The 16,707-nt window shown below is 29.9% G+C and overlaps 1 protein-coding gene across 20 annotated transcripts in view; it reads right to left on the reverse strand.

The window, feature by feature from the left end:
- The window catches only part of LOC121119572 (signal transducer and activator of transcription 5B), a 104,179-nt gene that overhangs the window by 18,883 nt on the left and 68,589 nt on the right, over window positions 1-16,707 (reverse strand). For all 20 annotated transcript variants that reach the window (XR_011781009.1, XR_011781008.1, XR_005864793.2 and 17 more), the window contains 2 exons: window positions 9,733-9,822; window positions 9,246-9,477 (listed from right to left, as the gene is read on the reverse strand). Coding sequence is in view for 12 of the 20 variants with exons in the window: in XM_040714270.2 (XP_040570204.1) it covers window positions 9,246-9,477; window positions 9,733-9,822 (322 nt within the window). In the remaining 8 variants the exon portion in view is untranslated. The remainder of the gene's footprint in view (window positions 1-9,245; window positions 9,478-9,732; window positions 9,823-16,707) is intronic.

Below are 16,707 nucleotides of genomic sequence, written 5' to 3' on the forward strand. Positions count from 1 at the left end.
TTTAATATTTAATCATCCCGAGACCATAAATAACCCAATGTTATTACCATTATAAGATAACTATTACTTATTATCAGAATGATTGTTAAAATAACATTGACACGGCATTACCTTTATTGTATCTCCCAACCTCTCATCTAAACAGAAATAGATAAAGACTCAAAATCATTTGGAAGTTAGACAATTATTTCATCTATAGAATTATTATTGAGTAAATGTTCATATCTTTCCATAGCTTAATAAAAACTAATTCGTATCCAACCAATCAGTTTTAAAAACACTGATTAGAGGGGGGAAAGAAGAAACTTCATCAGCTGATAACCATATACAGTGTTTATTTTTGTGTTTATGAGAGCGGCGTTACATCGCTAGCACAAAAATATAAAGTATACTTGGTATCAACCCTCGATTTTTTTGCTTCTTTTCTTCTTATCACTATTCTAAACGTTGATTGGTGAAATTATAAGCCCCTTTTAAACTCTGAACAATTCTCAATAATCATTAAACAATAGTTCCATAGTTGGCAAAAATTGGTCATCTACCATCTAATTTTTAACTCTTTTTTTCTGTTTATTTATAGGAGGAAAGTTGGTTGTTACAATAAAAGTCCTGACGTGTGAGATAACACCATGTAGAATAACCTCATAATGCAACTGTTTATATAAATGCCGCTCCAATCACTAATCATGATAAATAAAGTCCATGTTCAATTTAGATAAAATATTTTTTATAACAAGTATTGAGCAATACTACCAGGTTTTTAAGATCTGGAAAATCCCTCGATCGTTTTTATGACTCGGAAAAGTTCGGTTACCCGAAGCCGGTTTAGGTCTAAGATATTTTTTTATAATACAAGTTTAATTATACTGTACCGGGATGATCCTGGTTCAAGACCCGTTCTATCTCTAGTCTTAATATATATTTCAAATATGTTTATACATTCTATTGTGTAGACAAACCATGAAATACAACATAAGCAAAAATAATATATTTTCTTCTAATTATCTCATTTTTCTCGTCCCAAATCGATTCAAAACAAAATCCTTTTTAAAAATCTTCACATAACATTAGGATTTCCATTACTTTTAGTAATGGTATATAATTCAAGTATCACTGTTTCTCTTTGGTATGAAGAAATATTCAATGTCAGATTTAAGTCGTATAGACCTCAATATGGCGTTGTTTCATGTAAAAACCAGTAGGTCAGTGAAAGTATACTGAATTTATTTCAAAGGATATTAGGTAAAGCGAAAGGATTTGTAGTTTCATCAGTTTTTGTTCTTCACCTTGTGTTTTTAGTTAGGTAATGATTATTACTATTATTATATATGATGAATGATAATGCACTTTTCTGTATTTTTTTTTCTTTCTTTCTCTGAAAACTTCCTAGGAATTTGGCTGAGCTGTTGTTCATATAATATCATGTACAACATAGAAATAATAAAATACAAAGTTTTTTTTTACGATTTCTTCGAAAGATCCTTCCTTTTTCTCTGGATTTGTTAAAAAGAGTTCATTCCTCCTTGCCATGGATTTTTTTATTAGGAGGAAACTATTAAGATGGACACTTTTATTCCTAACATATATGTGCACTGTTTATGACGTATTATTAATATGTTATTTATCATTTCTATAAAAGTACATAAAGTGTACTTTTCCAAGTATGTACATAGATACAAAGACTCCATTTTCTTATAATGATTACTATGATGGTTATTTGCAATAAAGAGTTTAGAGCATAACTTGTGATCAGTAATATACAGTAATTCTAATTTAATGGGACGATATTAAGGGTGTAATTTTTTAATTCTGTTCAGTCCTAAATCTGAAGAATGCGTCCGAATCAGATGCCAAAGCCGTCCCATAGAAATATCGTAATGATTGAAATTCTAGTAAATATTATATATATGTTAAGGGTTTACTTTTGGTGCATTTTAAAGTTCAAGAGTTCACAGTTGAATCTGAAAATGACATACCTATTATAAATGGGTCATCATAAAAAATAAATATATCACAATCTCTTAACAGATGGTGATAATTAAAAGTCTTTAGTATAATTCAATTAGGGTTTATGAGATGAAACAATTTCAACAAATTATATCCTACAAATTAAAATAGACATAAAATGAGTTGAATCCAGAGCTATAGTCTTAAATACATTTAGAGATGTATTCATTTAAAATCATTAATTTAAGTATTTGAAGTAAGATTTTTTTGAAGACAGCAATTTATTTAATTATATGAATCCAAGATCTACATAAATTCAATCATTCTTATCAGATATTATGTAGAGATAATAATTTTTACTTTTGTTTCAATTACTCGGAACTGCTTTGACTCAGCCACGAAACAATTTGACATCACAATGCTATTCTATAAATCTATTTGAAGACTATTCCAGTCAATAGCATTTCAACAAATTTCATTCCAATGCACCCCTGTCAAATGATGCAACTGCCTCTGTAAACTTTTGCAAACTTCTTAAAGTGTCTAATCTGTCCAACAAACATGCTTAATGAGATGTGTAATTATTTAAAATAATAAAAAATACGATGAAGATTGCGACTGACGCCTTTGTACTAAGCGTCACCTTATCAAGAAATATTTCTCGAGGAAGGAGTATGGAATTTGGATAAAATTTTATTAATTGATAGCAACAGAATCAATCATTTGAACAACATATAAATTACAGCAAAAAGAAAGAAAAACTGACTTAATAACTATAAAAATATTTTTCTCCAAAAAATTAGTTTTACACTTCACAAACAGCTTTTGTGTAATACCTTGAAGAAAAGTTTGTGATAGGTATCATTATTAATACTACCATTGTAGTATTAATGAATTTTGTGGATGTATGTTAGAGCGGTTTGATTTTCAATTTTTTTCGAATTTCGATTACAGTTAGCGCAGGAAAAGTTGTCATATGGTATGGAAATGACCTATGCAAAATCGTATTCTCTTACGTGGTCAACTTTAGGTCCCACATCTCTATCAAATTATGAGAAAATGCAAAAACCATTTACTTCGTCAACATGGATACTCAAAAATAACTTTTTATTTATTTTGCTTAAAATAGTTTTGATAGACAAATTTTGTAACCTTACAAGAGTGTTTAAAAGTTTTTTTGTAAAATTGTCCTATGGAACAAAAAAAGAGAAAAAAGCTTTGGAAAATTATATGATTGATTAATGTAAAATACTGATTAATGATGTAGTATTGGTGACTTGTACACTCTGCTTACTATAAAAGCTATTTATTGTACACAAAATAGGTACTCTAATATGTAGAATGTACATACACATATGTAAATAAACTCAAATACCTACATGTATATGTTTGTTAATTTTGAAATAATTATTATCAACATTAACTCAATTACGTCGGTTTTAATTATATGTACTGCACTCTACAGCAACATCTCCCTCTCCTTTTGGAAAGAGCCATCACGCAATCATCACAAAACCAAATCATGCATAACTTATAATTTCCCTCGGGAAAAGCAATCCGCCCCTCCTAACCTTGAATCACCTACCTAAATATGTATGTTATAGTACTTTTAAAGCTTATTATTCAAATAATAATAATAAAATTAAAACTCATCATCATTGATGGAAGTGTAGCCCTGTATACCTTTGTATGTCTGGATCTTGGTTACTCACATACAAACATACAAGAAGTACATATATAATCATACCTAATAATCATAATTCGGCGTTACTTAATCACCGGGTTAAAGAAAAAGAAAGATATATAATATGTATAAGTATTTTGAGCTGTGATCACGCAACATCCGATCACATTTATATATATATATAAATATTATTCTACCTATTTTTTTATTCCTTTAAAAAAATGAATCCTACTCAAAAACAAAAGAAAATACATCTTTGACTGTATTTTCAATTGAGCTAATATACATAAGTACAAACTTCTCTCTACAACAGAGGTGCCACTAGCCCCCTTTTTTGGGGGTGGGGGGCTTAAGGCTCTGGTTCAAATTCATTATATAGTGAGACTGTGTTGGACCTTTGGAATTTGTTAATCAAAATATGTAATGTGTATTATTAAAATGCATAAAGTGGATGTTTTCGCTTGGAAAAATTATGGAATCAGGCCCCAAAATTTCAATGCATACAGCTAAAAAATCTCACAATGTAATGAATCCGAACCCGAGACAAAATAGATAATAAAATTAGTATAATATCAAAAATTAATGTAAACAAACAGGGCAACGATTCGAATAGAAGAATTGCTAATCACTACTCTTTTATTAATTATCATTAGAAAAGATGGATTATTCATAATAGAAAATACTCATGGATTGTCGAAGGACTCGAATATGAGGAAATATCATAACTCCATCATTATTCAAACAGAAAAAACCTTTAATGCATTTTATAGTAATAAAAATTGCATATTTTGATTTTAAAAATTCAAAGGGAACATCAATTTCAATCATAAATATACAATAACAACGTATAAACTTCATTTATTAATATATCAAGCAGCAATATCCTGGAGGTGAAATAGCTCTAAGACAAAATGTTTTTAGGGAAAATGTCCTGAGGCAAAATATTTTATTGCAAAATTACCAGAAACCGTTACAAACAACGAGGATTTTGCATAATCTGGTGATTTGAATTATTCCGTTGTGCGGTGTTTATATCATAACGCGAATTTTTTCATCTATGAAAAGTATTCAAATATTATTTTCCGATATATAGGAAAATCCGTTTCGTTTACTAATAAGATCATTGGTTTTTCAAAATAATAGTGTAATATTGATAGGATGGAAGAGTTGTTGAACTTTTATGTTTCCAAAAACGGAGCTATGCGGAAAAAACTTGCACAGCTTGTAATTTGTGTTTACAGACTCTACAAGTTTCAATTTATACGTTTCTAACCATCGTGTTATTTAGCTACAACACTTGTTATTTTAGTTATCAAAGAGATATATCATTTAATTTCGAATTATTAAAACTCATTTAAACTTTATAGTGTCACACAAACTACCTATGAATCAGTAATTAATCAGTCTAAAATTACTCAATTAATGTATGAACCATCTAAGGAATATTCAACTATTGCATTTTCTAATTCAAAAGTAATGTACATCTTCATTTCAATTTTTTGTTTGCAACTTATTAAAAAAAAAAGATCCTATGTTATATGTTGTGTAGTGGAATTGATTAATAATTTCAAGTATTCATATACTAAAGGAAAATAATTTTATATAAAATTATCTAGCGCCGTTTGAAACTGCGTTATGCAGGGATCTTATGTACTTTAATCAATTCCAAAAATGATTATTCATGTTCTATAAACATATTTAACTTATACTAATATTGATGAACAACATATCAGTAGAGGGACGATCCACATAAAACAATATTTAAAAAAGAAGTTATATCTATATATAGGAAGTATACAGCAACCGTCACACAATGCAATAACTGCAATTGATTCATATATGTTGTATGTAGATATATAGTCACAACATGGACAGTGGACACGTATGAAAAAAAACATGTCACATAATTGAATATACAAGGGGGAGGGAGAAGAGCACATGAATCCACCACCATATAGAGGCGATAATGATCTACAACAACCAGCCAGGTAATTATAGACCTTTGCTCAGAAGGGAGGAGTTGGCCAATAATAAAAAATGAAGATAAAGCCTAGAGGAGAATTTCATTGCATATCATTTCATAAGATACAATATCAGAGGAAGAATTTAATAAATTACTTCTATAAATATGATTATTTTATATCTCTACTAGCAGAAGGTGCCTGCGTAGCAGGACTGAATAGAAGAGCATAGAAACAAAGAATGAAGGTAGAAGAAAATCGACATTTTTTTGTTGGAGCAACGGGAAAAAGTTGAAATATGCCTTATTGCCCTATGGACCTTTCCTATTGTCTATATTGTTGTTCGTGGATTTTATGGTGTAGGATTTCATAGTTTTACTTTGCCTCTTTGTCCGATACTCCACAGGGTCTTTATGACCTTAGAGGCTCAAAAAATAGAAATATGCTTGATTATTTGACTTGCACAATTTTGGACTAATTTTTTTGACCATTTTGGATTCCATGACTCATAGCAACAAAAAAAGAGGTATATAAGATATGATAAAAAATTTAGGGAGATCCTCAAGCCGCATATAACTATTACAGATATCAATAAATGACTAGTTACAATCCTGGATAATTCGAAGAATTGATTAAAATTTGATGTTTTTTCAGAAACTTACAAATGTTTTTTTTTTTTTTTTTTTTAAATGAAGAGTGTTATATTACATATTAATAAATGAATAATGAGAAAAGTAGCTACGCCATTGCGTGATACATAAATAGAGTTGGAACAATAGTACATACATACATTTATACATAAATTGTCACTTTGAAATATAGAAATTATAATGGTGGCAGTGGATGTCATCCAACAACACTACCACTGGGAAGGAACCAATTCAAGATTACAAGTTAATTATTCAACTGTTATATAATATCATATCATTTCCTTTAGTGTAAAAAAATACGATCCAACAAAAACAAAATACATGGCATTATATACTTGTAGTACATTTGAATCGGTCTTTGAAGAACGTACCAAATCATTTTCACTTGGATTAAAGTAGTAAAATACTTTACATTGCCAATTGAATTCGTTCAGTATCGGTCACTATTATAACTATTGGGATATCCAAAATCCAGGAGAATAGTTTGTCATCACTCTTTATTAGGGCTTAATTAGTGAGGTTATATCAGTCCTTAATATGAAATTTAAGACTGGTAGAACTTCCTTTGATGAATGTATTACTTTCACTAGTAGATATTCAATTTAAAAAAATACCAGTACAACGTTAGTTTATTATTGAAATTACTTCTGTAAACACTCAACTATCTTTCATGCACAGCAAGAGTTTCCCAATAGTCCAGCATGATGGCACCAATGGATAATATATATTATGACGTCATCTAGCGAAATTGTTCTATGAGATGAATTTATGACCAATTTGCTTGCGTATTTAAGATACAGGAGAGGACGTCAAAATTTTGAGACTTATATTAATTAGACTATTTATAATAATTAATACAACTAACTAATCGGGGCGTTAGTACCTTTTTTTAGGGGGCTCATACTCCCTCAACTGTTACTAAAAATCCCCAAAAACTATACACCTAAGTAACTACAGTGTGCAATGTAAAATCGTGGACTTGATTTCAAATCAATCTAGATTACTTTAGTGTTAATATTTTAAAATACTAGGATACATTATTAAAAGTAGGGACTCTTCCAGTTAATACTCAATAAAATATCTACTATTTACTATATACATAGTATATCCCAGGGATTCTCATCCTTATTTTAGAAATGTACTACATGTAAAATATTTATTTAACCCAAGTACCACCATACCAGAACAAAACATTTATAGCTTAGTGATAGGGGTGTCCGTAGAATTCTATTATTATTACTAATATATATATTTTTTTGGGGGGTGGGGAACTTGGCTTTAGGAATTTTTATTAATATGAAATCAAAATATATATATATATTTTTTGAAACATAGAAACAATAAATTTTTTCGAAAAAAATTTCTAAATTTAAAAAAATTATTAAAAAATTCACAGCTATTCAGAAAAACAAAATAATATTTTTTTCAAAAATCCATAGCTATTCTTAAAAATTAAGTTTTTAGGAAAATAATTTAAAATCCATAGCTTTTCACAAAAAAAATCAAATGTTAAATTTTTTGAAAAAAATTCAAATAATAAATTCTAAGAAAAAATATTTCAAATGTTAAATTTTGCGGAGAAAAATTTAAAAATCCATAGCTACTCACAAAATCAAAATTAATTACATTTTTTCAAAAAAAATTCAACTATTACATTTTTTAGTAAAAAACAAAAATTTCCTTCATTTGAGAGGCTACAACCCCTCCAGCCCACCCTTTGCAGACACCTCTGAGTTATGTACTACTTGTGAAACATTATTTCAAAATCCCAAGTACCCCCCCCGCCTGGCATACGTGTACCTCCATTTGAGTACCCAAATGGTTTATCCCATACTAAATGATAATTTCATGAAATGTTTCTATAAATTACGTTGATGAACCTATTTTTGAACAATTAGAGATGGGATCTCTCTTTTTTTAAATTGGATTATGTTTGACCGTACATATTCCACATAATTATTTTATGTGTATGTTCAATGTTCAACGGTTAAAGCCCCAAAAAAAAAAAAAAAAAAAAATATATATATATATATATGAACAACATTGCATGTTATTTGGATCCCGTGATCAGGGTGGTTTTTGTAGTAAGACCTTAGACCAAACAGATTATGTGTTTACATTTTATTATGATAATCATTTTTAATTTAAGGAATTGAAGGCTAATTATTATTGATACACCCTTGACCAAAAAAATAAAAGAGGTCAGACAAAAACGTTTTAATCCTTGTATCTATCTCATAACAACCATGAGGCAAGTCCAGGGATTGAATATGAAGGTCAAAGAATATAGTTGAAATTGAGTGCCTAACATATATGAAATAGTCCATTCTGACTAACTTTTTAAATAATTCTAATATCAATATATATTATTTACAACTAATTATAATCATAATTGATATATTTATGTCTTTTTTTTTGTCAAGCCCTAGTTAATAAAAGGTTAAATAATAAAAAAACATTTTTGTATTTGATTATGTCATTCTTAAATAAATAATATTATTAATAAGGAAGGAATCGGGATAGGAATTGACTAAAATTTTTTTATCAGTACATCTCTGGTTTATACCTCTACATATTATGTAGATTCAAAAATAAGATAATGCCAGAGTAGAATAAATGCTTAAATAATGTCTCAATATACATAATCCAATCACAGTCTTGCAGTTTTTTTCCCTTTTTTATGGTATGGCTTGATTGATATATGGTCGCAAGATTTGATTTTTGATTTTTTTGCTCCTTCCTATTTGATAGCTTATTTTATTAGAGCCATGATTTGATGAAACAAATTCTATCTTTGAATGTTATCTCGTCAGTTACACGACATGGGGTGTGGTAATAGAGAAGAAGAAAACAAGAAAGGATTCAATGGTCAAACTTATATGTATAAATAAGGTCATTTTAAATTATGAACATAGATACAATTGCGTGTTTCATATCCTTTATTCAGATCACTTGTGCCTGGCGGTGTATGTGTGAGGTCACTACTGTCTACCATGAACTTACCTGAAAGTTGATGATGTTTATAATAATTGATGGAATGATGCTCTTGCATCTGTCGTATTTTTTCTATTTCAATTCCTGTGTCTTGAGTGAGTTTTTTGAGGGTATTCAGCTGATGTTGGACTTGATACATGGCTTCATTGTTGTTATTATTGTTAGGGAGACCCGGGTGTTGAGACGTTGAGCTTCCTCCATTTCCACCCCCACTCCCCCCATGAACAACTCCTCCATCTCTCTACAAGTACATAAGATAATAGTGTTAAGGACAGATGCATCTCAAGAACTCTAGGGAAAGAGTAGTCTGAAATGTTTTCGTTAAGGGTCTAAAAATACTTTATTACATGGGATAGGAGAAATGTCATTTTATGATTTAGTATATAAAAATACATTGATGGGGGTAAAGGAACGTCGTACCGGAAATTTATTACTAGGAGACCGGAAAAAGCTATGAACCACTGAAATATATAATTAAAAGGAACGGATATCTTACCATTTCGGCTTTTTGGATGAGCGTCATTTCAGTATGTAGGCATTGTCGTATAATTTGATACAGATAAATTGGATTATGAATATATCGTCTCTGGAAATAAATAAAAGTTTGATAGTAAATGAGATTGGTGTCACATATTTAATCAATTTATTTCTAAATACATGATATTTTTTCGCAAGATTTACAAAATTATATACTCGAAATATTTTATCTAATTTATAAACTGATGCAACTATTCTATTTTTACTTTTTTCATAGCATTTATTCATTGAGTAACAGAGATTAAACCTTGAATGATCTAATATAAAGGGATGTAGAACTTGTTATATGATCTGTTTGATCTCAATGGGACCGATTATTATCAAAAAAATATATATATTGAGTGCAAATCTGCTACTACAACATAATAATAAACTAGAGAATATAATTATACTTTAAAATCTAGATATTTTATTAAATGAAATAAAATATCCTCGTACTATTCAATTTATTAAAAATTGACCACATAAAAAAATTCTAATTTTGCAATGGAATTAAAGTAAGTAATTTAAACAAAACAAATATATATTTATACACTAGGGAGTTTGACGGATCCAATTGCAAAACTCTGAAAATTAGAAGCAATGAAAGATAAATTGAGGTGAACACGTTGTTTACTTAGTAATAGTTTGTTTACATAGCCTATAATAGTGGCGCCATCTTGTGGTTAAAATATGAATACAAAATACATAATATTATTTTGTTTATTATTAATAGTTTGCTCACTTTTTAGTTCATAAATTTATCTGAATACAGTCTTGCGGAGAAAAAAAGGTTTTAATTATGGGGAAAAAACGCGCGTTAAGCTAATTTTTTCTTACAATGTTTTCCAATATTGTAGATACCATGATATTTTTACAGAAATAATTATATAAATGGATTTTTCTTTCTTTTTTTTAATCTTTTTTCACGCGACAGTTTTATGTTACTTAATTGAAAAACTCCCCCTGCCCTTTACAAATGCTCAAAATAAACCCCTGACCCATGGGTTGACTAAAACTATGGCAGGGCCCCCCAGCAACATCTAACTAAGTTTGTAGGTCCCCTTCAAATAATACTAAATAAATTTTGAGGCCCTGCATTTCGGAATATATGTTCCTTGTTTTATGGTTTATATTAGATTTACCAGACGTGCAGGTTTTACTGCGACTCTCCCATTTAAAAATGCCGTACTACAAAATAAATAATAATTTATTTATTTGCTAAATGATTAGTTATTTTTGAGCCCATGGGCTTGGTTTTCATTTTGAAGTATTTAGAGAGAGTTAAATACTTTATGAAGGTTTTTAATCTGTTTGGTGGCCCTACCATTGTACAAAATAAATTTTGGTGTATTCTGATTTTGTTATGAAATGACAGGGAAAATTTCCCCAAAGCAATTTTAAAAACTGGCAATTTATTTAGGGTAATTTTCTGTGCAGGGTTGTAATTATATACGGGCATACATAAAAGAATATAAACACTAGAACCAAGTATAAAAAGATTGCATTTTGATCATTGTCAAATATTATTTATATCAAGCTATCCATCTATGAATAGATGTGCCTACTTAATTGATTACTTGCTTGCTCCAAAATTGGATTATATGTACTTAAATATTTATGAAAGTAATACCATAATATATTCATCCATATATATGCATGATTAAATCTAGAAGAAGAGAACGTCACTCTTTCGTGATGTTCGAAATTCCAAGAATTGTTTCCATCTCTCTCTCTCTCTATAAAATATCCATGTATACTAGTATACATGGATAATTATTGTGTTATTCTAGCATTTCTAAGAAATCAAACTTTATTTCAAATGTATGTATGTGCAGCATTTGATATCATCTATATAATACACTCGACGTCGACAAAGGGTATTACTCCTTTTTTTTATTATCCATGTTAAATATTATTAGAGTATCCAGGTAGATTCGCGCCGGCCCTATGATAAAATATTAAATATACCAACACACACATACACAAACGTATGCTTTCTAAACAAATTAAATTTATTTCGCAGTCACTTCGTCTGTCTTTGGATTGGCCGATGAAATCAACCTACTGCTAAAGCTACTTGTAACAACACTTATTAATAATAAAGCAAGAGTAGTTTTGCTTTAGATGGATTAAGCAATGAATTGCAAAGGATAGGAGGAGTTAACAACGAACTGACTCATTTTACTTCACTTATGGCCCGCAATAATATCGCTATTATATAAAAATTGTTTGTTGTGATATAAATGTACATATTATTTACGCACATCAATATTGTAATATTGTATGAGATTACATAGTATATTTTAATTTTTCTTCTTATTTTCCAAGAAGGAGTTTCTTGAGCCACCTTTTACTTTTTTGTTTCTACGGATTGATAACTCCTTCCAAGAAAACGGAGGGGATTTCAAAGAATCCTTCTCTATTTTCCCTAGACAAAATGATCAAGACTTATATCTACATACTTGCACAACTAAATATTGCTCAAATGAAGTTCCATTCTCCCATATATCTTTTTTTTTGCAAATACTAAAAGCCTTGTACTTCAAAGAATCAACACCTCCTCCAAAACTGCCTTAGTGGTGAATATAAATGCAGTTAGTCCATGAAGGGAATTTTTTGATGCATCAATAGTCAAATGATGTAGCTTGAGATTATCAGAAAGAGACTGGTTTTGACCGAAATAAAGCTTCATTTCAATTCTGTCTTTCTATATCTCTCTTCTACCTCTTCTAATTCCCCATCCCTCTCTCTGTGTCTTTTCTTCTACCTTCACTCCTTCTTTAGATTCCCCTATATGTAACCTCCAACGCAGGTACCCTCCGCTTGTATATTTACAAAATAAACTAATAACTTATATGGTAAGTAATTCTAGTCCCATAAAAGTGTTGATAATTTTTGGGCTAAGCTCCCCGCCACCTCCCAATGATGAAAGCTATCAACGTCTCTGGTCAGATGGTTTCAGCTGAAGGGAGGGAAAGGATATAATTGTACCTTCATCCTCCTTCTATCTCTCTTGCATTCTGCCAATGACCTACATGAATTGGGTGGAATCAAAGGGAATAAATCCGGACATTTTTTTCTATCACTGAATGGATATGGATAATTCTCAATTGCAAATAATTTGCAAGATATTTAATCTATCGCTTTACTACATGTACATACGCAGTGTTTCTCAAATTGTGCCCCACAGCGCCATAATACACCCCAAGAATAACCAATTGAACAGGGGAATGATGTTGATCTATAGACAAACAAGACCAAAATATTTTATCCTTCTTGGAACCCCTACTCCTTTTAGAGGGGGATTAAAAAAAGAGGTTACTGCCTTAGGCTGCACACTTTAGAGTAAAGAAATAGGGACACAGTACATTGTATATATTGGGAATAAAAGGGCCTCTTATATTATATTTGCCTTAGGCCCAGGTTGCGGAGTTTGTAAATAAAATGACCAACTCCGACTCCAGTATTAGTAGTACTGAGTCAAGGAGTCTAGATAATGACAGGGGCGTCGTCCACAGGGGAGGATGGAGGGACTATAGCTCAATTCTATGAAAAAACAAAACAAAATCGCCCTCCCAAAATCAATGTCAGGATTTTTAAATTTTTTTTAAAATTTTCCTTGAAAAAAAGGTCATTGAAGTATAAAAAAAAACATTTTAGGGACTTTTTTTCTTTAAAAAAAAAGGGTTATGGAGTGGGAAAAAATGTTTTTTTAAGGGTTCTTCTCTAAAAAAAAAAGGTCATTTGTGGTGGGAAAAAAAAATCTGCAGATATATATATAGATGTAATTTGTAGATATATGTAGTTATTCGTTATATCTAGTAAATAATTGTGCCATGTCTAAAGAAAATATTTGGACTATATGATATTTAACAAGATGATCAACAAATGATATTGATCAAAATACATCTATTGCTATTACATTCATAAGTATCTGAACATAATTATAATAAACGAGGAACAAGAATACAAATAACCTCTCAGAGTAATGCTACTCTCTACTCTGATGACGTTGACTATTCACGAGACTAGGTTATGAACAATCATGGCTACCGGCTATGCTCTACCCAACATAATAATTTAGACTTAAAATATGTTGGGGATTGTGATTGTACAGACTATAGAGGACATTTGAAGTTTCTGAAGTAAACTTATCAATGAGTTAATATGTTTAATAAATTAATAGTACTTCATAACTCCAATTTATAGCCATTTAGCAAAACACTTTACGAATACTCAATGTAAGCCTTAGATTATAAATAAGTCTTATTTGTATAAATAATAATAATAATTTATGTTGTCAAACTGGGAGTCGGTACAAATTTTCTGACTCTGCAGCCCTGTTTAGGCCTATCTTATAGTAAAATTGGCTCTGGATGGATACAACGGAATATCTCATTAATGCATTCTGATAAAAAACAAGTTTAAGAAGCAATAAAATGAAACTAATTTTGGAGAAAGGCAGAACTGAATCCCTCCCTCGTCTTTCGGCAACATGTTTTTAATAACACTCATAACCCACAATTAATGCCATAGGATATGAATGTACATTAATACATTGTATTAACACCCCAGCCATTTTTCCAAGAATCCCACAATAAAAGGACTTAATATATCATACTAGATTTTTTAGTTATTATATATGTATACGCACACACATTAATTACAAATGAACATAGAGTTAGACCATACCTTGATATAGGGTTGGGTGTTTAATTTGCATTTAAAATATGTGTACCCAGTGCCTTGCACAATAAAACCAATTAATTTTTTATTCATTTATTGTTTTTTTTTAGTTGTTTAATACCTGTTGTTACGCATATTATGTATCCAGGGGTAACTCCTTGGATAACAAATTCGATACACTTTTTTTCTAATGCATTTATAATATTATAAATATATTAGAACGTACCCTTATTATATATTTTTTTTATTTGCTTTATATAACTCTAGAATTGAGTCAAACTTATTGTTATAATAATTAAAAATATGTTCTTTCTTCAACCATAATGAAGATGCATACTTAAACTAACATGCAAATCATCTTCCTTCTTTTAATTCGAATTCAATATACGTTCTCCCTTTTTCCAAATGTACAATAATTCATTTTTTGGATTTTTAACTTTCGAATCAACTTATTAGCAAAAAAACAAACGTAGCTTCCGGTTCCGTTAAATATGGTTTGATCAGATTGAAACATGGGTACGTAACTCAGAATTATGAACAACTCTTATATATAAACAAAGTATATGTCTTCATTTTTGAAATAAATACCCTATTCGTTTTTATCAGTGGACATGCAACTATAATATTATATTATAGTAGATATTAGACATGGTTATTTTCAAGTAGTTATATGTACCTATTTGATTAAGTAAAAAGTTTTGATCATTTTTTGATAGATTTCTGTAGTGAGATATATCTCATGATTAATACGTTGTATCAAAAAGAGCTTTAGGTATGTTAGAGTTTTGTGTGTTGGTGAAGCCAGTTGTGATATACGACGTTCCAAAATGGAAGTAAAAAAGAGAAAACGATACATTCTTAAGTATCACTTTGACACGGTGAAAAGGCAGAACAGGCAGCCAAAAAAATTTGTGCTTTTTATGGACCCAATACAGTACCGAATGCAACAGAAAACCGGCGGATACAACAATTCCGTGATGTAAATATGGACGTCGAAGATGTCCATAAAATAATGTAAATCGTTGAGTTGGACCGGCATGTGAGCACTTATTTCATAGACAATTTTATTGTCAAAATAAAGAGAAAAAAAGCTCAGAACTATTTACTTCACATAGGTAGGCACCAGGATTTCTCATTTTCCCAAAAAAATTTTTTTGTTAAAATAATATAATTTAAACTAGTCTTTACTAAATACATTTTCTCAATCCGACACGTAACTACAATTTACTGTATAGATATATATATGTGGTAAAAAAGGATTAAGGACGTATAAAATTGTTAATATAAATCCTACATTTAATCTAATGAATTATATAAATTTAAATTAAGCATGTTATGAAATAATTAAATTGGGGATTTCCCTGGAATTTCCCCTTGGTGTCAAATCCCGATCAATCCCTAGAAAACGCGATCATGGGAGAGATACCCTAGGCTTCTAGCTTAAAAAGTTTTTTTTTTTCATACTGTCTATTTATTCAACGTATATACTCGGATAAGCAAAAACCAAAGTCACATACATATATCGCAAACTAGGTATTTTTTTCCTTACTGATGAAATCAGTTTGGTAGAAATGATGTCAAATTTAATAAGTTTTGAGTAGTCATGTTGATGTTTGAACAAATAAGGTACATATAGGAAAAGTTACGCATTGTCGGACGTTTCAAATTGTCGGACACTTAACGGTTAAGTCACAACAGTTCTTTAGTATTTCAACTAAAGATATCAAAAGAGATTGTTATATAATCTTCACAAATTTCTAAATCTAAATAATTTCGAATCGATTGATAATATGCACCAAATAATGGACAAATTCATATTATCGGGCAGTGTTTCAAATTGAATATAATAATAAATAGCTACCTAAATAGCCAAATAAACAACTAGATACTGAAGAGAAAATTATTCAAATTGCTGTTGATCAGGAAGAAGAAAGGAGGAAGAGACTTACAGTGCATTCAAATCCCCCACGCCTCATATCAATCATATATTTTTTATTAATAACAGGGATCACGTTTATATCCGTGCATCCAACTCCGTCTCAGGAAAATAACGGATCCACTTTGGCAAGATAATGAAATTGATTCCATGGATACCTCCAATACATATGTTTGAAAGTTGAATCTCTCTCCCAAATATAACTAGCCAAGTTGAAGCATATTATAGAGTTTCTCAGAGTTCAAATCGGTTCAGTCCAACTTGTAAATTACCAACTTTCGTTTTGAAGGATAAATAATTGTTTTGGATCCTGTAACAGGTGTTCATACT

This window comes from Lepeophtheirus salmonis, chromosome 6 (assembly GCF_016086655.4).
Source record: "Lepeophtheirus salmonis chromosome 6, UVic_Lsal_1.4, whole genome shotgun sequence".
Taxonomy (NCBI): domain Eukaryota; kingdom Metazoa; phylum Arthropoda; class Copepoda; order Siphonostomatoida; family Caligidae; genus Lepeophtheirus; species Lepeophtheirus salmonis.